Source organism: Bombina bombina, chromosome 4 (genome assembly GCF_027579735.1).
Source record: "Bombina bombina isolate aBomBom1 chromosome 4, aBomBom1.pri, whole genome shotgun sequence".
NCBI classification, from domain to species: Eukaryota; Metazoa; Chordata; class Amphibia; order Anura; family Bombinatoridae; genus Bombina; species Bombina bombina.
This window is the reverse complement of record NC_069502.1, coordinates 708,485,622-708,511,098: the sequence shown is the minus strand read 5'-3', so window position 1 is coordinate 708,511,098 and position 25,477 is coordinate 708,485,622. Positions and strand designations below refer to the sequence as shown.

Sequence of the window (25,477 nt, the reverse complement as noted above, 5' to 3'; positions counted from 1 at the left end):
ATTGCCGCCTTTTAACAATAACATTTACAAATCATAACAATGCATAAAAGGGATGGGAGGGTGGGGAAAGAGCTTCCAGGGATCCACAGGAACAAAGAGGAAGTGGGCTCCCTGCACATCCCATATATAAGGTTGGTAAACCCTCCCAACACAATGCAACATTGTAACAAATACACACACAGCAGCAGCACTCACTCAACCAGGCCTTAACCCTTAGCTACGCTCCGGGTTAATCACCCTGCACTTTCTTAAGGGATTAAATGCCCTACATCTCCTGAGTGTCTGCTTGTAACATAAATAAGTAATAACTTAACACTTAACAGTTGAACTTCAGTAATTTTGTCAATAAAACTCGACAAAATAGGTGGGTGAAAGACCCGTGGGTCGTATTTATTCATACCAGCAATGGGAACTGGCAACGACAGGTAAATCAATTACGGGTGGTGGCAATCGGGGCCTACATAACTAACTATATATATAACCCCTTCTAGAAAATGGCCAAGGGACACTGCTGCAGACCACAAGGCGGAGATACTCAACGCAGCTTTAATATAGAGGGTTCTCGGCCCGTTAATAATCAGCCCGAGCACGCCCAAGCATACCGAGCCTGTGACGTCACCCTGACTGCAAATGGCCGTCATTCAAACCTCCTTCCAGCCTGCAGCCATGATCCTGACCACCCGCCACAAGAGACAGACCTGCAAATTAAATGGTCCAGACTCTTGCCACCACCACTATATCCTGCCTGATGTTCTGAAGAAACAAATCTACTCCTGCCGGTTCTAAATGAACCCCATCCTGTCTATATAAACCCTTATGGGCTGCTAAGATGTTCCCATGCTCTATCACAAAACCTTCGAGGTCCCCTACCTGCTTCCTCAGGTCCCTATTTATCTTTTTCCTGACCTGGAAAGCCACTTTATGGCACACCATGTGCTTCCACCTCAATCTAGGGATCACATTCGACCACCCGATTCGCACACCTGGAAACCAGAGTCTGAACTGCCGCAGGTCCGACTGCATTGCCCGGATAAAATCTAATGTGGGGATGGCCCCCACGTCATTGCCGCCAGCATGTAAAATCAGAATGTGGGTTTTTTCCCACCTTCTTGCGGCATCCTGTAACAATGCAGGCAGATCTGCCCAGGACAAACCCCTGCGCCCTAGCCAACACAACACAGCCTTGGACGATGGAAATCCCAGCTGCTGTCCTCCTGGCATTGCTGCAGCTCTAATTGCAGCCCAATGCACATAGGAATGGCCGATGATCAACACCCGTACAGGACCTGGATGTATGCCTGAATCAAAGAAACAAAAGTTAGCTTGCACGCTTACTAGACCTGACCATCATTAACCATGGCCAACCCCCCTTTGTGCACCCATGCAAGTCCAATTCCCTTGATGTCCCATCGTCATCAACCTATACTCTTATGCGTACAGAGGCCTAACATAGGATTTGTACCGCTGCGATCTCCAACGCCCCAAGGAGCGAATGCGGTCTGATGGCCAACCCAGCTCTGCTGACGTCGTGGCCGCCCCAACCCTGAATGAGTGGGGGGCAATATGTGACCCGTCGAGACCCGCCCGCTGCGCTACCCGGCCTAACACTGTCCTTAACTTGTATCTGGTCAGCGGGTCTCCATTCACATGTATAAGAAACCTGGAGGATCCTCCTGGCCGTACCTCCAGGTATGAAGAGACCAGACGTACTGGGTAACAGGTGACACCTGGCTGCCCCGGCAAGGAAAGCCAGTGCTCCCCAGCCCTCCTGTTCCGTCTTAGACCTGGGGATAAAGAGAAGCACTGAATCATCCACAACCCTAACGTGATTGTGCATGACTCCCCCCGATACAGCCGTCTTGGCGCTTGGGACCAATTCCCCTACTCTCAGTGCCCCGTGAAATGCGAGCTCAAAAGCCACCCCGAAGAGCTGAACCTCAAAATGCGAGGAACAGATCTCTGGCAACATCGCCAGTAATTTAACCAAACAATCTGCTGTAATGGGTTCCCTAGCATCATGCCTCAGAACCTCCAATCGGCCGCACCTCCGGATTAACTGTTTCACCAGGAATGAGCGCGACGCATCCTGAAAAGAGTACAACCTGCAAAAGAAGGCTACGGCAGAAAGCCTAAAGACCACTGCCCCCTTTTTCACTTGCTTACCTCTCAGGTCAGCCAACCACTGCAGAATAAATCCCTGCTCACCTTCGCAAGAAGGAAACTCATGGAGGCCGCAGAAACCAACCCACTCACTCCAATACCTCAAGTAGGCCGACCAAGTGTTGGGTGCCAAAGAGGCCCGTAATACGGGGATCAGTTGCTGCAGTCCTTCACCATCTGCCACAGAAAGAGAGGGCAAGAAAGACCATTAGGAGCAGCTGCTGGCGCTGCCGCCCTAAAAGCCTCCCACTGGAAGCGAGACAATGCGCCCGCCACTATGTTCTGGACCCCTGGGACATGACGAGCCCTAAAATCAATGTTCCACTGCAGACATCTCAACACCAGGTGTCGCAGGTAATGCACCACCACAGGCAATGAAGCTGAAAGTCTGTTAACGGCAAAAACTACACTGAGGTTATCCGTCCAGAAAATCACAGCCTTGTTGCTGAAGAGGTGCCCCCACAGCTCAACTGCAACTACAATGACAAACAGTTCCAAGAAGCAAAGGTTGCGTGTAAGCCCTAGGCCCGCCCACTCAGACGGCCATGGCTCTGCACTCCATGCCCCTCTAAAGTACGCCTCGTATCCAGATGCCCCTGCAGCATCCGTGAAGAGATGCAAAGACTGATTGGACACTGGGTCACCCCTCCACATATAGACACCATTAAAATCTTGTAGGAACCATTCCCAAACTTTCAGATCCGCCACGAGATCCCCCGTGATCCGGATGCGTGACGATGCCGTCCTGCCGCCCCCCCCAATCTCCGTTCCAACCTTTTGCTAAAAATCCTACCCCACGGGATGACCCTCCCCGCGAAGTTTAGGAGACCCAGGAGCGACTGCAACTCCCTCAGTGAACATGTTTGCGCTGTGACCATGGCGCAAACTGCCATCAACATTCGAGCCACCTTCTCTTTAGGCAGCCTGCATACCATTGCCACGGAATCTATTTCTATGCCAAGAAACGTCAGGCACGTGCAAGGTCCCTCCATTTTATCCTCGGCAAGGGGAACCCCAAACCTATCCATCATGAACCTCATGACGTTCATCAAGGAGGCACATTCCCCTGAATCGGCCACCCCCACTAGAACGAAATCATCAAAATAGTGCGCAATCTTGTCACTCTCTGATGCTGATGCAATCGCCCAATGGAGGAAAGTACTAAACGCCTCAAAATAAGCGCATGATATGGAACAGCCCATAGGCAGGCAACGATCGACATAGTAACTCCCTTCAAACCAGCACCCCATCAGTCTGAAAGATGATGGGTGGATTGGGAGAAGCCGAAACGTGTACTCTATGTCCAATTTAGCCATTAAGGCCCCAGGCCCCCTTTCCCTCACGATAGCCAGTGCGTCGTCAAATGACTGGTAGTGGACCGAGCTCAAATCCTCTGGAATGGCGTCGTTCACCGACTGCCCCTTGGGGTAGGATAGATGCTGTATGAGCCGAAACGTACCCGTTTCTTTCTTGGGAACCACTCCCAGCGGAGAAATTAGCAAGTCTGGAATTGGCAAGTCCTTAAAAGGTCCTGCAACCCTGCCCAAAGCCACTTCCTTACCCAGCTTGTTCCTGACCGCCTCCGGGTACTGAGAGGCCGATTTCAGGTTCTTCCGAACCCTAGACGCCAGCACCTGGCCGACTACCGGTATAGTGAAACCCAGTCGAAGACTGGCGTCCAGCAATCTAGCAGCCGCCCTGTTCGGGTACCTGCTCAACCACCTACCGATAATAGGGACCCTAAAAGGCGAATCCGCCCTTTCCCGTAGCACTCCCTTTAGACCCAAAGCGTTCAGTTTGGGTGTCCCGCTTCTTGGAGACATCCTCCCCAGGGTGTTGCCCGCTGCAGAACTTGCAGATGTGCTTAAACATGCAGGATGTGCCCCTGTCACATGCCTTATCCTGGTAACGCCAGCACACAAACCCTTGCCGCCGTCGAAAGCGCAAGGGCTGCCTAGGCCCCTGAGTAACTACTCCCGGGCCCACTTGCGCCCCACGCTCCGCATCAAGATGTGCCCAGAGGTGTAGATCCATGGTCCCAAAGTCTAGCAATGGGTTACCCACCTTCTTTTTGCAGTAGATCATGTCATACTCCCTCCAGGCCCCATCGGCAAATTTCCTACGTATTGCATCTATCGTGTCAACATACTTAAACAACGCGGTGCCCTGATCTGGGAACCTCTCTAGCTAGCACGTGGCATATACCCGGAAACACCGATGCCATTCCCCAAATGTGTCGGGCCGTTTGAATTTTTTAGGGCCCGTCCCGTCTTCCACCATTTCTTTGAATTTAAACACTTCTGCGGATAATTCAAACATGTTGACGTACTTACCATCCTGGATACGCTTCACCATCTTTGACTTAAGGTGGGCATGCAAACTATGTACCTGACAAGAGTAAGTGTCCCCATGTACAGCCGCTTTCCTATTCATAGCCTGTGGTGAACTACCCTGTACCCCTGGGGGCTGAGATGACCGGGCCAAGCCACTGACAGTACCCACCCTGGGTTTGCCCCTACTCATTTTTCTTAACATCCTATACATTCTCCTGTGGCATTTTGTGTGTAAACCCAAGGACCCATCTATCTCGGACCCAGACCCAGACCCACTAGAACTAGAGGAGTCACATCTTCCCCGAGAAAAACCTATTTCGCACTCACCGGATGAGGTATCCATAAGATCAAATGAGTATGAAAGTACAGAGCGCCACAATGAGGGCTTAGGTATTTGTGATGACTTAAAATTGGATAGTATAATTAGTTTAAAAATAGTTTAATACAAATTAAAAAATGCTGAATCATACAGAAACTCTCATAAATATACAGTTTAAATAATATAAAATTGTGGATTCACAATGTACATTTTGTCACTTAGTTGAATTGGGAACTGACCCTCACAAAATTGGGCAAAAGGAAATGCCTCCAGGAATCTGAGGGTGATGTGATGCTGTTTGGGTCTAATTGGTTATATATCCTATTTGTGTGTACCTCTAATTGTCTTCTATACAGGAGGAGTTGGCTAGATTTGAATAAGTGTCCTTGGGTATGTGCCTATGGTACCCTTCATAAATGCAGGTTTTACCTGGAATATGATTGAATAGAAATTGGGCCTTTAGATGCAAATAATTTGCTGAATAATGTTTCGTGAATACCTTACTTTAGGTGTATATGTCCTACGTGGATAAGTGGAGTATTGACATAAATTTAGAGTGTATCATTTTTTTTTTTAATCAAAGATTTTTATTGAGGCAATACAAGACAAAGAAAAAACATAAACATAATATACATTTTGCATCTCTTTGGTAGATTTTGCATACAAGACATTGTTTATCCATTGGACAATGGAACCTTTTCATATAAGAGAGTAAAGAAATCTTAATTCAGACATCATATATGTATCTCACCAAAAGAATATAATGAAAATAAAGGACATTGTATGCGATTACAAAATCAACTACACATAATCAAGCATTACCTCTTTTTTCCTTTTGTTTCCTATAGAAACGCATAAGAAAGTGATAGAGTTTGAACAACCAGAAAAATGTATACTTCTTATAGAATGGTATATTAATTATAAAATAGGTGTATTTGTTATCTGAAAATTTACAAACTATGGTGAGTCATAACAAGTTACTCCTACCAAATGCACGTAAATGGAGGGCAAATTGCCTCATTTTCTTTGTAAACAACAGGATAAGAGCAACTTATAACAGTACAACATCAATAGCGGATTAATACCGCTTGTTTGCCCACCTAAAATAGGGGTGGACGGGAGCTAAATGAGAGGGTGGAGGGCGGAGCCATAAGTTATATTGGAGCTAATAAGTTTCCCAGGTTGTTAACATTGTAGCTGTACTCTATGAGTGTACTTAAGTAAAGATCCGATAAGAGTCCCTGGTCTTTTGTGTAAAGGATGAATAAGATTAAATCCTGGAACAGTTGTTCTCAAGGAGGGGTGTTAAAATGTATGCACTATGAGATATGAGATATATGATATAAGACATGGTATAAAATGAGATATAGGGGGCTTCCATATGAGCTCCTTTCCTGGGGAGATGCCAACTATAGGCGATAAGGGAAAAGGGAATAGGGGTATGACCCGCAGGCAACAAGTACCGGCGGGAAAGGGAGGAGAGGGGCCCAACAGAAATAAATAATATGCGTTCAGCCTGATGCATCTTGAGCAGATCTTGTGCTATAACATTGTTATGAGTTGGAACCTCTCTATTGAACACTAGCTAGGGTTATACAAACAGAGACCAAATAAAGTGTCTCACATCAGTTAATTAGCTACCATGACGAGAAATGTCCTGAATCCAGATATGTACATATTAAACTATCCCTACTGGTTAGTAGCATGAGTGATTGGGAGTATAGACAAACATAGCGGTGGGTTATAGTAGGGTAAAGATATAACAATACATTAAAAGTCTCCAACTAAATGTATGAGAAGATATATACTTTAGCTAACAAGTTTATGGAGCTGGCCTTGACATAATAGACCCTTCTAAACCAAAGTATCGTATAGGAAATAATAAAAATGGCATACTATGGTACAACATATATTATGAGTATGGGAAAAACTTTCTTGCACTTAGCTAAGCCTATATCAGGTCCCCTTACAATAATAGGATCTTGTATAGTGCATATGGAATCTTGGGTAATATGTGTCAAGTTTCACGAAGGTTAGTTGCTACTCTTGCTTTGGTGAGCAATTTCAATACATACTCCTATGACACCCAGCTACAGGCTAAGTACCTTAACATGAAGAACCTATTAATATAATTTAGAGCAGGACAAACCTTCATTTCCAGGGTATCAACCTGTCTGATATGCTCTACATTAAATGAAAATAATGTGGACTGACAGATATTCCTACCTTCTGTTTGTTGGCACTCTGTATTTGGAGTAGAAAACGGAACCTCTAGCAGGCATCTCAGTCATAAGCAAGTATTCTTATGTATCTATGCTGCCATCTAGTGGGCCAGGGAGGTTATAATCAGAATGTGGGAAAAGGAATACTTCTATTACATTCGTGCCGGACCAGCAGCTATAACAGCAAATAGCTACCCAGATAGAGCTAAACAAGCAGTTTAGTCATACCAAATAATACAGAAGTCTTAGATAAAGTAGTGGGATATGGATATATAGGGCAATCAGATTCCTGGTACAAAATAAAGTAAATGTTTTGTTATTGTATGAGTTAAAGAGTGTATCATTTAATCTCCTCAGTTTGAGTGATCAGGGAAAGATGCTGTGCAATCAAACTAAAATATAACAACACATGTCTAAATATATGACAATCTTAACAAATATAAATGACCAAGGCGTGCACTAATGAAACTTGTGTACACAAGAAAAATAAGTGAAAAATGAGTGAAAAATATGAAAAAATCTTTGGTCCTTGTTATAAAATCTTTGTGCTTGTTGAAAAAATTGAAAATTATATGTTGATTCACCAAAAAAAGGGGGGGAAGAAAAAAGTTGAAAAAGAAAAAATAATAAAAAATAGTGTTCCAAAAAGCTGTGATGAGAAATGAGTTCTTGTATTCCAATAATTATATGTTGAAATATGCGGATACAGATAAATAGTTAGTGAAAAAATTACCTTGTTTCTTGATGGTAAGAATCTCTTTCAAATCCTGATGGTGAGAATCGTTATTTGTATATCCAGGATCCCTTGCAATATGTCTGTCTTTGTGAAAGTATATACCCTTTGCAAAGGGAATATGAATTCTTCCTGAGGAGGAACCTCTAATCCTCAAATGCTGTGAGTGTCTATCTTTTTGTGTTAAAGTCCTAAAAACATAAAATGGCAATAGTGTGATACGTTTAAAACAAATAAAATACCTGAAAATATTCTTACCAGCTTGGGTCAACGCGTTTCGGCCTAGGTTAGGCCTTTTTCAAGACTGATATATATGTCTAGCTGGTGGCTATTTATACTGTTTTACTCCCTAGTTTCAGGTCAAAGTAGGCGTGTGTTTGCACAGGAACTTCTTCCTGTTTACAAAAATAGACTTCTTGCTTCTATTTTGTTATTATGACTATCTACAAAAAAAATTCTATATTAATAAATCTTCCTTAAAAATTATTTGTACCTTTCAAAGGGCTTACCTCTTAAAATTTGATTTTTATTATTTGATAAGCTGTTTCCTTAAAGGGACATGAAACCCAAATTTTTTCTTTCATGATTTAGAAAGAGCATACAATTATAAACAGCTTTCTAATTTACTTCTATTATCTAATTTGCTTAATTCTCTTGATATTCTTTGCTGAAAAGCATATCTAGATATGCTTAGTAGCTGCTGATTGGTAGCTGCATATAGATGCCTCCTGTGATTGGTTCACCGTGTGCATTGCTATTTCTTCATTAAAGTATATCTAAAGAATGAAGCAAATTAGATAATAGAAGTAAATTGGAATGCTGTTTAAAATTGTATTCTCTACCTTAATCATGAAAGAAAATGTTTGGGTATAGTGTCCCTTTAACCATGATGTCACTTCCGGTTTCGGAACTATCTGACAGTTGTCTAACTATATCCAAAAGGATCTCTGTTAGTGGTGTTCTAACCTTAAAACGACCCTTGCTGCGTTAGATCTTATGAATGTTTAATCATATATATCTCTAATGAGGTTTTGATTAGATCGTGATGTTACTTCCGGTTTCGGACCTCTCTAAAACATTAAAAAAGTCCTTCACCTTAATGTTAAAGGTATCCCTTAGTGTATTGATCCTCATTATTATGTTTAACCATGCTCTTATATGTAAGACATATGTTTTACCAATGTTTTTTCTCTCCGTGAATCAGACCATCTGATTGGATGTAACTTGATGGTAACAAACCATTTAATTGGTTCTCAAGACCGTAATGTCACTTCCGGTTTCAGACACCTCTAAAACATTAAAAAAACTTTCAGTTTAATGTCAAAGGCATCCCTAAGTTTGCAGATTCTCATAACCATGTCTAAACATGCTCTTATGTATAAGACATTTATTTTGCTGGTATTTTTTCTTCCGTGAATCAGACCATCTGATTGGATATGGCTTGATGGCAACAAACCATTTAATTGGTTCTCTAATATTCAATAAATTTCCTTATAAATCACTGTCAACATACCCCTTAACAATGAGATATATTACTGGTAATGGATATAAGTGTCTAAAACTTTGTATCTTATGACATGGTAATCTGTACCTGAATTTTAATCATGAAATGTACTCCGAAATTAATGTCAACTGAATAACAATTCTCTAACATGTTCTCTTATGTTGTGTATTATAATAATAGGATGGACCAATGGACATAATTAGCCCCAATGTGATTGTGATAGTGTTAGTATAGTTTGGGGTTAATTATTTGAGGTTTATGGCTGTTGATCTATACTTAAATTTCTTGATCAAGAGATCACCCTCCGTTGTGTAGTTATCTAATTGGACAGTCAATGACAGTCACATCTCTCTGATTGGCTCACTTATGTGGCCGTCCCCTTTTGGTTTATATTTATTAATATAGATGACTGGTTGGGGATGCCTATATTTGGCTAGCTTAATTGGTCGAAACCTGTTGGGGTTATGTTATAAACATCTATATAGATTTTGGATGCTATTATCTCTAAGGATACTCATTGAATAGTGTGGCTTCCCCTAAAATCCTTATGCTGTGTATAATGTGAGTTAATAAGCCTCTTAATAGCGGTATCTCTTATGTCAAAGTTTGACCATTCTTATGCAGATTTGTCTGTTAGATGTTTGGAGGCAGAAATAATTACAACATGTAAGTGTTAGACTAAACCATATAAATATATAAAAATTATACATAATATATATATGAGATTGTCAGTTTGCTTGAGAACTTCCCTATTTTAAAAAGAGGAGGAATAGAAGGATCTGATAGATCCCACTTTGAACCAAACGTCCAATGGTCCTTATATAAAACCTGCATTTCTGAAGGGTACCATAGGCACATACCCAAGGACACTTATTCAAATCTAGCCAACTCCTCCTGTTTAGAAGACAATTAGAGGTACACACACATAGGTTATATAACCAATTAGACCCAAACAGCATCACATCACCCTCAGATTCATGGAGGCATTTCCATTTGCCCAATTTTTTGAGGGTCAGTTCCCAATTCAACTAAGTGGCAAAATATACATTGTGGATCCACAATTTTATATTATTTAAACTGTATATTTATGAGAGTTTCTGTATGATTCAGCATTTTTTAATTTGTATTAAACTATTTTTAAACTAATTATACTATCCAATTTTAAGTCATCACAAATACCTAAGCCCTCATTGTGGCGCTCTGTACTTTCATACTCATTTGATCTAACCCTTAGGCTAGCTAGAGAGCCTCCAGTCAGAGCTAAAGGTATTTCATTCCTTGGCGCGATATCTAAACCTACCAGAACACGAGGTATCCATAAGACCCTGGCCGGACCCGGATGTGCTGTTGTCACCCGCACGTGTCGCCACCACTCTAGGCACGAGGGCTCTGGAACTCTGGGTAGCTGTGTCTCTACTAGATGAAGACGCCATGGGTACCTGAAAAACAAGAGGGGAGTACCCCGGGAAGAGCCAGCCGCCTCCTCCCTATCCTCCCCCGTCTCATATTCTTGATACCCCTCACGATCACTATCACTCACACAATACAGCAAACTGTGATCGTCATCCATACTTGCAGCCTGGCCACATTCATAATCCTCCATAAATCTAATGACCCTGCCACGCCCTTGTGGCTTCACCACCCTGGCCGGACTAACTGTCCTTCTACCAGTGCCGTCTAAGCCCTCATCAGGACTAGCGCTAATACTGGCGTGCCCCCTCTTCACAGCCCCGCTCATCGCTATCTGCCCTGATCTTGCCGCTAAGGCCCTGCTGGGTGGTAACGTACCCTGCAGGCCCACTGCTTGCGATTCCAAAGACACTGCGTCACTAACTAGGCCCGCAGCATAAGGGGGGTGCCCTATCAGCCTCCCCTCCTTTATTGTTGGCTATGGTCGAAGCCCTGGTGCGCACACCCTGCTGCGTGTTACCCGGAGTGCCCCCCGGGCGCCCTTGCTGCCCCGCATTCTCATCCACACTTGTCCCCTGACTCCTCTCTGCCGTGACTCCTACCGGCTTAGAATGCCCCCCCCAGCCCTCTGATGTCTACCATGTGTGCCCCCTTGAGCGGGTGCCCCGAGTTGCTCCCTTCTTACCTCCGGAGCCAGGGGGGAACGATCCGCTCTGCACGCCAGCCAAATTTTGAGTGCCACGGGCGGAAGTGACGTCACCGGAAGTGACGTCGGGGCGCACAACGTAGCCAGAAATCGACGCGGCGGCCATCTTGGATGGGGAAATCGATGAAGACGGACCGGAGGCCTGCGCACCACGTGGGACTGGAGCCTGGGACTGAACTACCGCCGCACCCGACGATGACGCACCCGCGAGGACCGACACCAATGATTGCAGGAGAGCCACTGCTGTCACAACGGATTCCCCGGAAAGGCCTACCGATGCAGGTAAGGCCGCAATGCTCCCACTACTAATGCCACCGGTACCCGGGCCTACCAAGCCCTCCCCGGAGAAAAAGCCTGAACTCCCTTGGGACCCCCTAGACCCGGCTACTTGTGCCCCCTGCCTAGGGCACACTCCGGTACCATACCCCTCAGGCCCAGCACCCCCCAGAACCACAGAATGAAGGTCCAGGCCCACTGGCTGATAACCCTGTGCAGGCCTAACTTCCTCAACCCGATCCTCCCGTACGGGAGAAGGGAATAAGTTAGGACTGCCCTCCCCAACCGAGGGAGAAGGAGGAATAGATAGCCCAGAAACATGGCCCTGACCCACCATAATAGTCCCTGATGGGGATGGTGCGACCCACTCGATGTCCTCAAGATCCATCTCTTCCCATTCCACAGGTTCGCCTTCCATTGGAAAATCTGCTGCAAGCTGTGCTGTAGAAAGAGCTTCCCGGGATCCACAGGAACAAAGAGGAAGTAGGCTCCCTGCACATCCCATATATAAGGTTGGTAAACCCCTCCCAACACAATGCAACATTGTAACAAATACACACACAGCAGTAGCACTCACTCAACCAGGCCTTAACCCTTAGCTATGCTCCGGGCTAATCACCCTGCACTTTCTATAACAGCTGGCCTCTCCAAAGAAGCAGCTTTTTTTTTAAAGCTCATCACAAAGCTGTTTGGCTATTTACAGCAATGACCATGACACTATTCACTATTAACTAGCGCTCCCCCGAGCCGAATGAGGTTGTTTGCTTTGGTGTAGTATAAATCACTAACAGCTTAGTGATTTACCAATGTGAGTACCCAGTGATGCACACAAGTTGGACAATAATGTTTAAATAATAATTATGTTTACTGTCCCTTTAAGACTTGCACTCTCTTTAATAATGATAATAATAATCAGCTACCAGGTGCTTTATAAATTGTATACTCCAGGGAAATCACTATTTTGTTTCAAGTAAAGTGATGTTTTGGAAAAGCATACAACTTATTCATCAGACATCTGAAGAAGGTGCTGCATAGCACTCTGAAAGGTCAATTTATTTGAAAGGGACATGAAACTGACATTTTTCCTTTCATGATTCATATAGAGCAGTGTTTCTTAACCGCAGTCCTCAATTACCCTTAACAGGTCAGGTTTTCATTATAACTGAACTAGAGCACAGGTGAAATAATCAGCTGATGAGTGAGAGCAGGTTACTATGGTTACTGATCAGCTGATTATTTCACCTGTGCTCTAGTTCGGCTATAATTAAAGCATGGCCTGTTGTGGGTACTTGAGGACCGCAGTTGAAAAACACTGATATATTTTCCCATGTATATACTTTACCTAATTTGCTTTGTTCCCTTGGTATCCTTTGTTAAAAAGTATACCTAGGTAGGCTCAGGTGTAGCAGTGCACTACTGGGATCTAGCTGTTGATTGGTGGCTGCACATATATGCCTCTTGTCATTGGCTCACCCAAAGTGTTCAGCTAACTCTTAGTAGTGTATTACTGCTTCTTCAACAAAAGATACCAAAATAGAACAAAGGAAATTTGATAGTAGAAGTAACATTTAAAGTTGTTTTAAATGGTATGGTCTATTTGAATCATGAAAGAAAACATTTGTGTTTTGTGTCCCTTGAAGTTAAATGTAATTATGACTGAAGACCAAAGGGTGCATGTATTTTTCTATGGTGTGTATATGCAGGCCTGGACTGACATAGGGCATACAGAGCATTTGCACAGTGGGCCAGGGCTAGTTGTGGGCCAAGGCTGGTTGCCTTAACCCCAACCAGTCACCAGCATTATTACTTGTGCACAATGGAGGGCCAGCCCTGCTCTGTCTCTCACTACCTTGATGTATGTTAGCCAGCTCATGGCCAGTCCTGGCCCAACCCTGTTTCTGTGAGCAGGCTCAGGGCCAGGCTTCCCCCCTAAGGATTACATCAAAATGGTCCTCCTCACAATGTCTGGCTCTGTAGGCTGCTAAATGGCTCCCTGCACAGCTGTCTCCTCTGATGGATTTGTCTTCAGTGCTGGATGTCTAAGGGCCCCTTCTGGCCCTTCAGTCATTTGAGGTATGGGAAGGTCCAGGGGTGCCTGGGTACTGACTGAATCATGTCTGAGCCCCTGTGTGCCCTTCCCCTGCAAAAGAGGGCTCACAGTAATTTGCCTTTATGTGGGTAAGGTTTCCAATATGTCTGCCACAATGTTGTACAGGATAACGTCACCATATTTGTACAGGAAGGTTGTGCAAGTGCATATTCTCAGTTGTAGTTTTTCTTTATTTAAATGGAAACTACAATAGCTTCTGTTTTTCTTTTTTTTACTACATTTCATTTTTTTTATTATTTAATGACAAAACAATTTACAAAATATAGTTACAAAAGGGTGTTACCATCTTTAAATGTTTTTGTAAATCAAACTAGTACATTATACTTGTCAGTTTTAGGGTATGGTTAAATAGCAAATGGAGGCAGGAGTGGGCTGCTATGCACTCCAGATTCATCCTGTCACCCTGGTGAGAGTGTGAATCCCTGTGGAATCTCTCTCACTCTCTCACTATGGGCTAGATTAAAAGTGGAGTGCTAATTTATCGCATGAGAACGAGGCTGCCATAGGAGCCTATGGAAGCGCGCTCTCGTGAGTGCAATGGTTCCCAGCAATGTGAAGTCATGCTTGCATTGCTGTCAACTTGTAATACCAGCACACATTAGCGTGCGCTGGTATTAATCGGTGGAGCGCAAATATCGCTTTCACGAAAACTATATTTAGCGCTCCACTTGTAATCTAGTCCTATAAAGGTTAAGAATAACTTAGGCCCAAATTCTAAAATAGCTGATAATTCAATGAAACATAACCTCTGATTAATAAAATATGAGATTTTACAAAACACTAATATGATAACATTTCTGCTTACTTGGTTAGAAAAACTTGATCTGACTGTAGTGTTAACACACTCCTCTAAGTTAGCATCTTCAAATATTATTGCCGGGTTTTTTCCACCAAGTTCCAGCGATAGTTTTTTGTAAAATGGGGCACTCTTCTCAATGATGCGCTGTGCAGTCACTGTACTTCCAGTAAAGGAGATAATAGGCACCTCAGGGTGACACACAAGAGCCTCGCCCGCTTTTGGGCCTGTACCAAATACTATATTTACCACTCCAGATGGAACTCCTGGAAGGAACAATCCAATAAAGATTAATTTATGCGTTAGTAGTTTTGCACATTCTATTACCCCAATTACTACATTGGCTATAGGCTCCTACAATACTAATTCTCTATCATTTAAATATGTTTTGTTTTGACTGCAATTGACCAGCCAATTATTGTTAAATTAAGCTTTTTTTGTAACATTGTGAAGACTTATTGTAGTTGTCCTTGTACGGTATGTTTATTTGATGCTCTATTAGGGGATGAGTTTAATTTAGAGAAACATCAGAAAAGAAACTGTTTTAATGTTTTAGAGCAGTAGTTCCCAAACGTTTTCCAGCCACTGTCAACTTAGTTCCATGAACTCACTAACAGCGCCCCCTAATGTACCCAGCAAAAAATATTTTTAAGAATAGAAGTGCACAACCCCTAATGAAGATAACCACAATGCAATTAAATTAATTAGTTAATTAAACATTTCTTCAAATTTTAGATTCAACTTTTTAGTTTAAATTCTTAAAAAAAAAAAATCATCTTGATCTTCTAATATTAGCGTTACCATTGTCTACTATATGTATCACATTTAGTAATTACTTTTCTATTCAAAAATTGTTAATGGGATCTATGAGCCAGATAAAGCTGTTCTGTGACCTTCCTACCTATTTTGGCAGCTGTTCTGTGACTTTCCTACCTATTTTGGCAGCTGTTCTGTGACTTTCCTACCTATTTTGGCAGCTGTTCTGTGACTTTCCTACCTATTTTGGCAATCAGCTGCCGTCAGTGTTCCGAGAGCACTACTTTACCATGAACAGTTACGTTGTTTTTGCAACAAGATAAGACTTTTGTTTTTGAGTGCCTTTTATATTCAGAGTTGTTCTGAAATAAACGCTGTTTCTTACATCCACTGGTGCTCCTGTTACCTTTATTTTTCCTGTGACCAGATAAAACGTATGGTTTTATGCCACTTAGCAGGAGTTTTAAATTGCCACATTCAGGATCTGAAGTTCATTTCTTTGCTTGGAGCTTAATTGTACAACTGCATGAATAAACAAACTTTATGGAAAGTGTATTCTACTTACTAAAGTGTTATGTAGTGCACATTACACAGATCATTTTCAGTGACAGCAGACATAAGTCTGAAATAAACAATCAACAGGTTACTTTGTGTAAAGCTACATAGACAAACACTTTGTTGGGTTTCCTGCTACTACACAGTAATTCTAAAACTCTGCAGCTAATGTTAACAATATAGTTATACAGTCATTTACAGAGCTGGTAAAGCAAGGAATGCAAACCTTCCTTACAAGTGGCTGCTGTATATTGCAGTCACAGAAAGTGTAAGTTGCTCATAAAACTTAACTATCATAAAAGGAGAAAAAAAAGAGTGGTATAACTTCAAATGCAAAGCGAGAAAGTTGGTTTGCTTTAGGCATCACTTGGATAAATAGCAGGAAATTAACCTGTTAGCCTACTAGCCCCCTCTATAGTAATCTCAGTGCCCCTTGTACCTTTTGTGCCTATTAATGCCCCTTTCAGTAAGCCCAACACCGCTCAGGGGGGACCACTATTTTAGATTATTTTATTGTTGCACTATTGCTTGCGTATAGCTATCTGGTTAACGCTTGCAAATGGGGTCAGCTCCAGAGCAGCAATACACTACTGGAACCCAGCTGAACATATCTACTGAGCCAATGAAAATAGGCATATGTGTATAGCCACCAATTACCAGGTAGCTCTTAATAGTGGCTCCTGAGCCTGCCTAGGTATTCAATCCAGCAAAGTATATAAAGAAAACAAACTACATTTGATCATTGAAAAAAACATTTAACAGACTCTTAAAATTGCATGCTCTATCTGAATCCTAAAGGTTTAGTCTGACTTTCATTTACCTTTATTTTATGTGAAATAAATAACACACTTTCATTTGTCGGTAAACTACTGAAAAAGGTTAAAGACAGTTTTTTTTGGAAACGAACTATTTTTTTTAACAAATCCTACAATTTATATTGAGCTTTATTTTGCATAGCATTAAATGTTTTGCAGTCAAGGTGATTGCATAAAAAAACACTTTGCAAGGACTTCTACAGATAATGAATCCTGTCTGGGCAATAGGCACATGGTATATATTTCCCAACATCAGCCTATGGAAGCAGTGGATAAAGATACCTATTTTATATAATTAAAATTATTATGATTATTATTCGCTTTAACTTCTGCACATTACATTTGAAAACGTAACACTAATTTATAAATCAAAATTGGCTTATTTATTATGCTAGCACAAAATGTATATGAACATCATGTTTCCATGGATACAATAAAGTTCTCCACTCTGGAGAGATTATCTAAGATGTCTCATCACAATATTGTGAGGTCTCTCAAAGAATTTTAGAAAGGTAGATTTTACCTGGTCTACTGTTTATCTAGCTATGCAGGGTTTGGGTAAGAAGGATATGCACACAGATTACAATATAATGCTCAAAAAAGCCCTCAAAGATTTGAGTAATGTATCTTCATGCTAGAAAGTTGTATGATCAGACACTATGTATACTGGATAAGTTTTATATATATATATATATATATATATATATATATATATATATATATATATATATATCCTCTTTGGTCTGAGGAAGGGGTCTGTGAACCCCGAAACGTTACCACTTAATAAATATTAATTTATTTTATGCAGTCCCTGCTTGGAATATATATATATATATATATATATATATATATATATATATATATATATATATACACACACACTAGAAAATGTTAAAAATGATTTTATGAATCAGCCATTTGATTGGAAAAGAGTAACTTTAAATTTGGATTTATACTTTTATATTGGTAAAGTGTTCTGTTATATAGTTAATAGATCAAAAGTGGAAAAATGTAAGCCCAAAGGCTTCATGTGTCTCCTAGAAGTTTCCCCCCGGCCCTATTCTTTCCTTCACAATGGGAATGAATGTTTTAGTTTGGCCACCAAAAAAAAAAACATAACCTCCCAGTGTCCCCTGTTCACTCCCCTTTTATCTAACTAATCCCCCTCCTCACAGAAATATCTACACTGGATCCCATATACAGTTTTTTCATTTGGACACTTCTGGGTCACTTTTATGATGCCCTTTGAATGAAGATGGTGGCCCATCCTGAGATTCAGACAACCTTCCTAGACATATTCTGTACAAAGTGTTGTACATTTCCATTCTGTATTTCCTTACCTGCTTCACTTAGCAACTTGCACATCATCCATGCAGTAACTGAAGTCATCTCACTGGGCTTTGCTACTATAGTATTACCACATGCTATGGCAGGTGCTATCTTCCATGTTAATAAGTAAAGTGGCAGATTCCAAGGACTGATTAAGCCAGCTGTTAGTAAGAAACATACAGATGTAATCAATTCATTAACAGTGTCTGACCTTTTTTATTCTTGCCCATATTAGATCTTACCTACTCCAATTGGGCTCCGCACAGTGTAATGCATACAGTCTATGTTATCCATGTGGGTGCACTCTGTGGTGTGATGCTTTATAGATGAAGCAAAGAATCTGAAGTTGTAGACTGATCGAGGAATATCTACAGTGCGAGCAAATGTAACCGTTTTACCTGAAGGGATAGAAAAACTCAATTCAGAACAGGAAACGCAGATAATCAAATTCAGTCAAACAATAGTGTGATGATATTGATTAGTATTATATTATACTAATGATAATAATTAAGCTGTATTAACATTACCTTTATTGAGGGATATTTTATCACTTTCTCAGTTTATAAAGACTGTTTAACATTACATTTAGAAACTATAATTCATTATAAAGAACACATTTATGATTAGGCAATCATGGTAGCTGCCTATTGGTTATTCTCTAAGAGGAGCATCTTTCTGGCCAATTATAGACAGGAACTCTGAAATGTAGTGTTTCTGGCACACCAGGGGATTTATGTGTTCTATATAAAATTAGGTTTGTCAGAAAGATCAAGATCTTGGGATCACAAAGTAGAAGGATAAAAATGATAAATGTTTGAGGTTAGCTTAATCATTTATTTTGATGTGCATTAAAGTTGTCATCCATTTAATGCTGACATTTTAGATTCAAAGGGATCCTTCAAGAATGAACATCTATCAATGGCATTTTTATCTTGCTTTGCTCTCTGTATCAAGATACAGGGATAACCCCTGTCCTTAAGTCGCCCAGCTAAGATATCAGCCTGATGTTCATATGGGGTATTCTACGAACAATTCCTTTTCAGTCTAATGAATTGGCACTTGGCCACTGCATAATATACATGTTTCAGGTGACAACATTTTTTCATGACTTTCTTGCAATGTCATGTTTCGGTGTGACTTGTGAATCTGTTATGGTAACCCAGACTTCCAATGCAGCAGTAACAGGAGAAAGGTTCATTAGTAATACCTGCTTGAATTGTAGGTCTACTTATTATCTACTTACTACAATCTTCAATATGTGGATCTCACCACCTGGGAGGGAGGTCTGCTTGAGAGTCCAAGAACATTTATCATCTATAAATATAGGCACTTCAAGTACACCTCTTGAGCAACATGTTGTGAATCAATATAATAAAGAAGTTGCATCCCTAAGATGGATGGTAATCAAATAAGTTAGCTTATTGATAAAAGGAGGTGACAGATTAAAGGTCCACTGAACCCAAAAAAAATTTCTTTCGTGATTCAGATAGAGCATGCAATTTTAAGCAACTTTCTAATTTACTCCTATTATCAATTTTTCTTTATTCTCTTGCTATCTTTGTTTAAAAAAGAAGGCATTTAAGCTTTTTTTTGTTTAGAACTCTGGACAGCACTTTTTTATTGGTGGATGAATTTATCCACCAATCAGCAAGGACAACCCAGGTTGTTCACCAAAAATGGGTCGGCATCTAAACTTACATTCTTGAATTTCAAATAAAGATACCAAGAGAATAAAGACTCCAAACTTTTCATGTTAGTGACACAATTTTTAGACCTACATCAGTTTGCGACACAGTAATTTAGTTGTGCTAGCAAACAAGAGGTTAAACTAATTTGTTTTAAGAGATACGGACACATACATAAATTATATAATAACAAATTTACAAGTAACAGTATGTACAGTATGTGCAAGAATTAAAAACAAGTTTAATAACACCAATAGCTACTTACTATTTTAATGGGATGTATGAGGTTGATGGGATGAACACAGTTTCTGAATAATTGGTGGAATATTAGATAAAGATACTCAAATTTATAAGCTTCCACCTCCTATCCATATATCAAGAGGAGGAGCAGAGCAACTTCTGACTTCAGCTCAGCGTTTAAGCTGCCGCCTTCAGAGCTCTGTAAGTCCGATTGTCTTCCGCCCGCACTGCAAACACACTGATGTCCCACTCACTGACTACACATGCAGTCACGAGCCGATTGAGGAGACTACACGTGCAGTCAGGAGCCAATGTCCCGCCATAGCCACCAATGGGAATAGTTTCAGTTGCTACTGAACTTCGCCAAAAGGTTAAGATGATCTGTGACCCACTAGGTATCAATCATGTGATATGCGTAGCAGGCAGGCGGAAAGTCGGAAATCCAAAAAAAAACGTAAATTAAAAAATATTTGTGGTGAAGCAGGGACACACCTACACACTGCCGCCAACACATTAATGTGTCACGACACACAGTTTGGAAAGCACTGCCTTAAGGTCTTAATTCAGTGTATGATTTTGTTAATTATTAGCAGTAGAGAAGTATTGTCTTGACAGTTGTGGCCACATTATGCCAAATAGGGTACAAAAAACACCAATAATAATAAAATTATACTTTATTTTAAATATTATTAATGTATATCATTATGAAAATCACAGCTCTGTAGCCACAAAGCAAGTCTTGTTTTTGAAGTTACTGTCTAGTTCAGGGGTTGCCAACCTTTTGGACCTCAGGGACCACTAAACTCACAATTTTTAATCCTGTGGACCACTAACATAATGTTTTTTTTAAAAAAAAGGTACAAACCTCTATAATGTGTGTATGTATATATATATATATATATATATATATATATATATATGTGTATATATATCTACACATCTACACACACACATACTGTACATAACTAGTATAACCATAGCTAAGTTTACATTATGTATATATTTACACATTTTAAAGAATTATTTTTTGGAATTAACTAATTGAATGACAGAACTGAGAGAATACTTCCAAATGGCAGGTGAAGGGTGAGTGCCAACTTTTGAGCTGGAAACAGAGAGGCAGAAAGTGGGGGGAAAAAGAATTATGTTTAAAAGGACCACAAGACTTCCAAGTTACCTCCCCAGTTAGGAATTATTCAAAACTACTTATGATCATAGGCAGACATCAGAGTCATAAATTAAGTTTATATCAGAAAGCTCACAAAATGGATGTGCGCTAACCACAACTGATATTTCTGGCAATTACTATAATACTTGTGGGATATGGCTGATCTGCTGGATGGCAATTACTGGAATTCAGGTGGAATAAAATTGTTAGAATGAAAAATAATATTTCATTAAAAAAAAGAAGATGGAGGGGAGGAAGACAAACCATGATGTAAGTCCATCTGAAGGAATTAGGAAAAATACTACAAAGACAGGTAAAGGAAAGAAAATAAATAATTATTTTTTTTTTTAGATTTTCTTTTTTATATACTTTAATTCCACTTTTTCAAGCCAAGACTATACCAACCTCTGCTGGCTTTAGAATGGAAGCATCTTCCTCTGAGCAGCCTGCCGGACGACAAGAGTTAAAAATACAATCTAGCTACACAAGTTACTCAGTACTACGCAACGTGTGTAGGGAGATTGTAATTTAACTCCTTTGTCGGTTTTTACTGATGTCCAACCAGGCACTGTAGGGAGTTGCGGCGCGACGGGGGTGACACCATCAGAGGAGATTAATTCCTGCTTGATGGTGTCAAGGACCACCAACATCTTCTCGTGGACCACCAGTGTCCATGGACCACTGGTTGGCGACCGCTGGTCTAGTTGATTGTTACAATAGTTATTTTTTATTAGGTTATTAGTATGAATGTATCCATTGATTACAGTTATATGTTGATACCTATCTGTCATCATCTTTGAGTGCACAATTTTGTGGTCATAGTGTTTTATGGCAATTTAACAGCCTTGTGTATACCTAAACAAGTAATTATATGTTAAATAATGTTGCTGATTTATTATAATATATATGTATATATACTTGTAATTTATAGATAATTCATATTAATTGTAGTAGTATGTATCTTTAAACAGTTCTGATGTCATACTTTGTGTCCAGTCATGCTCTAGGGTGAGCTTTTTAAATGAAGTATGGATTAGTTATTATCTTAAGGGCTACGACTACACAGCCACAATGCGTCAGCTCTTGTAATTAATGCTGGAACTGCAAGTTTTTTACGAAGTCCGTGTATTTTATTACATAACATATAAATGTTAGGTTTGATATATTTTTAATTCTGGCTCCCCACAAATTTTTCTTCTCACCAGAAATGGACTCAGACAGACATATATATATATATATATATATATATATATATATATATATATATACACGTACACATGAATATACTCACACATGCACACAGAAACATATTTACCTATACACATGCATATACACACACACAAACACATTAACACATACAAATACATACACAATCAAATGCACACAAACAGATGCACATACACACATATATACACACATATACACATATATAGACAGACACACACATATACATGCATATAAACATACAAACACCTTCACACATACAAAACAAATACGTGCACATATAAACACAAACAGATGCACATACGCACACATATACACACACATATATATACACATATACACAAAACCACATGCATGCACACACACACAAATACATGCAAACACACAAGATGGAGTGGATGCACAGCCCAGCTAACACCCCTAACAAACAGTACGTCAGTAAAAGCACTAAGAAAAACTGCTTGCTTTCTGTGCAGTGCTTTCTTTTTACCATTTTTTTTTAAGTCACCGCAAGACATCTAGTGGTGATTCGAAAAACTACAGCCTCCTAAATAAGCTGCTCTGAAATCTGATTCTGCGTGAGCAGACTCGGCCGGGCCCCTAGAAGGATGGGCCCAGTAGCAGTGGAGACCCAGGGGTCAAGTCGAGCGGGAACGCATGGGAACGGAGTTCCTGCACTATTTTTGCAGGAGGAACTAAGTTCCCTCTGGATAGACAACAGAAATGCTTCAGTAAAAACTCTTGCTGCTGCTAGTGGAAAAAGCTGGAGCACAGTCTGGTTAGAGGAATAGTGAGATTCTCAAGTAATGGGCAGTAACACTTCCTACAATACACTTAATGAAAGCCTGTCAGTGGTTCTGCTGTGTGATCACCCCGCACTGTGTGGAACGCATGGTGCTTACATTTCTGTGTGGCTTGCTCTGGGGTTATTCAGCTCACCTCAGCAGAAATAGGTAGACATGTGCCGCCGCGGATCGATTCGGACCGATTCGAATTTTGGTTCGGATCGATTCGAATTCGGAAGACATTGAATGAATTTGTTTCGTATTCATTCGGATTCTTTCGGATTCGAAAAAATTTGGTTCGCATTCGTTTCGGTTCGGTTTAATTTGGTTCTAATTTATTTGGATTTTCGGAAATTCGGTCACTGTAAAGTGGGATGTTCTGTGTATTACACTAGTATACTAGTGTAATACACAGCCATCCGAATCCATCCGAATCTACCGAATAAATTCGAATCGATTCGGATTTATTCGGTAGATTCGGAACTACCGCAATTCGGAAATTCGAATCGATCCGAATCCCGAATTCAAACAAATTTGTCTGAATTTTGATTCGGGCCGAACCGAATCGCACATGTCTAGAAATAGGACTATTGCACCTTAAATTGGTAAGACTCTCTGGCAGAGGAAGATTCTCAGGCCCAAAGGCAACCATTCAACCCTTCATTGGATTGAATTTGCTTTCATTAACCAACGTTTATAGATTATATACATATAAATACAGTCACCTAGATTTAGAGTTCTGCGTTAGCCATCCAAACCAGCATTAGGGGGTCCTAACGCTGGTTTTGGCCTACCGCTGGTATTTAGAGTCTTGTAGGTAAAGGTCTAACGCTCACTTTCCAGCCGCGACTTTTCCATACCGCAGATCCCCTTATGTCAATTGCGTATCCTATGTTTTCAATGGGATCTTTCTAACGCCGGTATTTAGAGTCTTGGCTGAAGTGAGCTTTAGAAATCTAACGACAAGACTCCAGCCGCAGAAAAAAGTCATAAAGCTCTTAACTACTGTGCTCTAAAGTACACTAACACCCATAAACTACCTATGCACCCCTAAACCGAGGCCTTCCCACATCGCCGCCACTCTAATAAATTTTTTTAACCCCAAATCTGCCGACCGCACACCGCCGCAACCTACATTATCCCTATGTACCCCTAATCTGCTGCCCCTAACATCGCCAACCCCTACATAATATTTATTACCCCCTAATCTGCCCCCCCCCAATGTCGCCGCTACCTACCTACACTTATTAACCCCTAATCTGCCGACCGGACCTCGCCGCTACTCTAATAAATGTATTAACCCCTAAAGCTAAGTCTAACCCTAACACTAACACCCCCCCTAAGTTAAATATAATTTAAATCTAACGAAATAAAATAAATCTTATTAAATAAATTATTCCTATTTAAAGCTAAATACTTACCTATAAAATAAACCCTAATATAGCTACAATATAATTAATAATTATATTGTAGCTATTTTAGGATTAATATTTATTTTACAGGCAACTTTGTATTTATTTTAACCAGGTACAATAGCTATTAAATAGTTAATAACTATTTAATAGTTACCTAGTTAAAATAATTACAAAATTACCTGTAAAATAAATCCTAACCTAAGTTACAATTAAACCTAACACTACACTATCAATAAATTAATTAAATAAACTATCTACAATTATCTACAATTAAATCAACTAAACTAAATTACAAAAAAAAACAAACACTAAATTACAAAAAATAAAAAAAGATTACAAAAATTTTAAACTAATTACACCTACTCTAAGCCCCCTAAAAAATAACAAAGTCCCCCAAAATAAAAAAATGCCCTACCCTATTCTAAAATAAAAAATGTACAGCTCTTTTACCTTACCAGCCCTTAAAAGGGCCTTTTGTGGGGCATGCCCCAAAGAATTCTGCTATTTTGCCTGTAAAAAAAACATACAATACCACCCCCCCAACATTACAACCCACCACCCACATACCCCTAATCTAACCCAAACCCCCCTTAAAAAACCTAACACTAAGCCACTGAAGATCTTCCTACCTTATCTTCACCACGCCGGGTATCACCGATCCGTCAAGAAGAGGGTCCGAAGTCTTCATCCTATCTGGCAAGAAGAGGTCCAGAAGAGGGTCCGAAGTCTTCATCCTATCTGGCAAGAAGAGGTCCAGAAGAGGGTCCGAAGTCTTCATCCTATACGGCAAGAAGAGGGCATCCGGACCGGTAGACATCTTCATCCAGGTGGCATCTTCTATCTTCTTCCATCCGGCGTGGAGCGGGACCATCTTGAAGCCGCCGACATGGATCCATCCTCTTCTAACGATGTCCTAAGTCCGAATGAAGGTTCCTT

At 40.6% G+C, this 25,477-nt stretch overlaps 1 protein-coding gene across 1 annotated transcript in view; it reads right to left on the bottom strand.

Annotated features, from left to right (window-relative positions):
- The window catches only part of ALDH8A1 (aldehyde dehydrogenase 8 family member A1), a gene marked incomplete at its 5' end in the record, with an annotated part of 63,748 nt that overhangs the window by 11,016 nt on the left and 27,255 nt on the right, over window positions 1-25,477 (bottom strand). Inside the window, 3 exons of the mRNA XM_053712194.1 lie at window positions 14,579-14,835; window positions 18,036-18,185; window positions 18,267-18,422. Of these exons, the coding sequence (XP_053568169.1) occupies window positions 14,579-14,835; window positions 18,036-18,185; window positions 18,267-18,422 (563 nt within the window). The remainder of the gene's footprint in view (window positions 1-14,578; window positions 14,836-18,035; window positions 18,186-18,266; window positions 18,423-25,477) is intronic.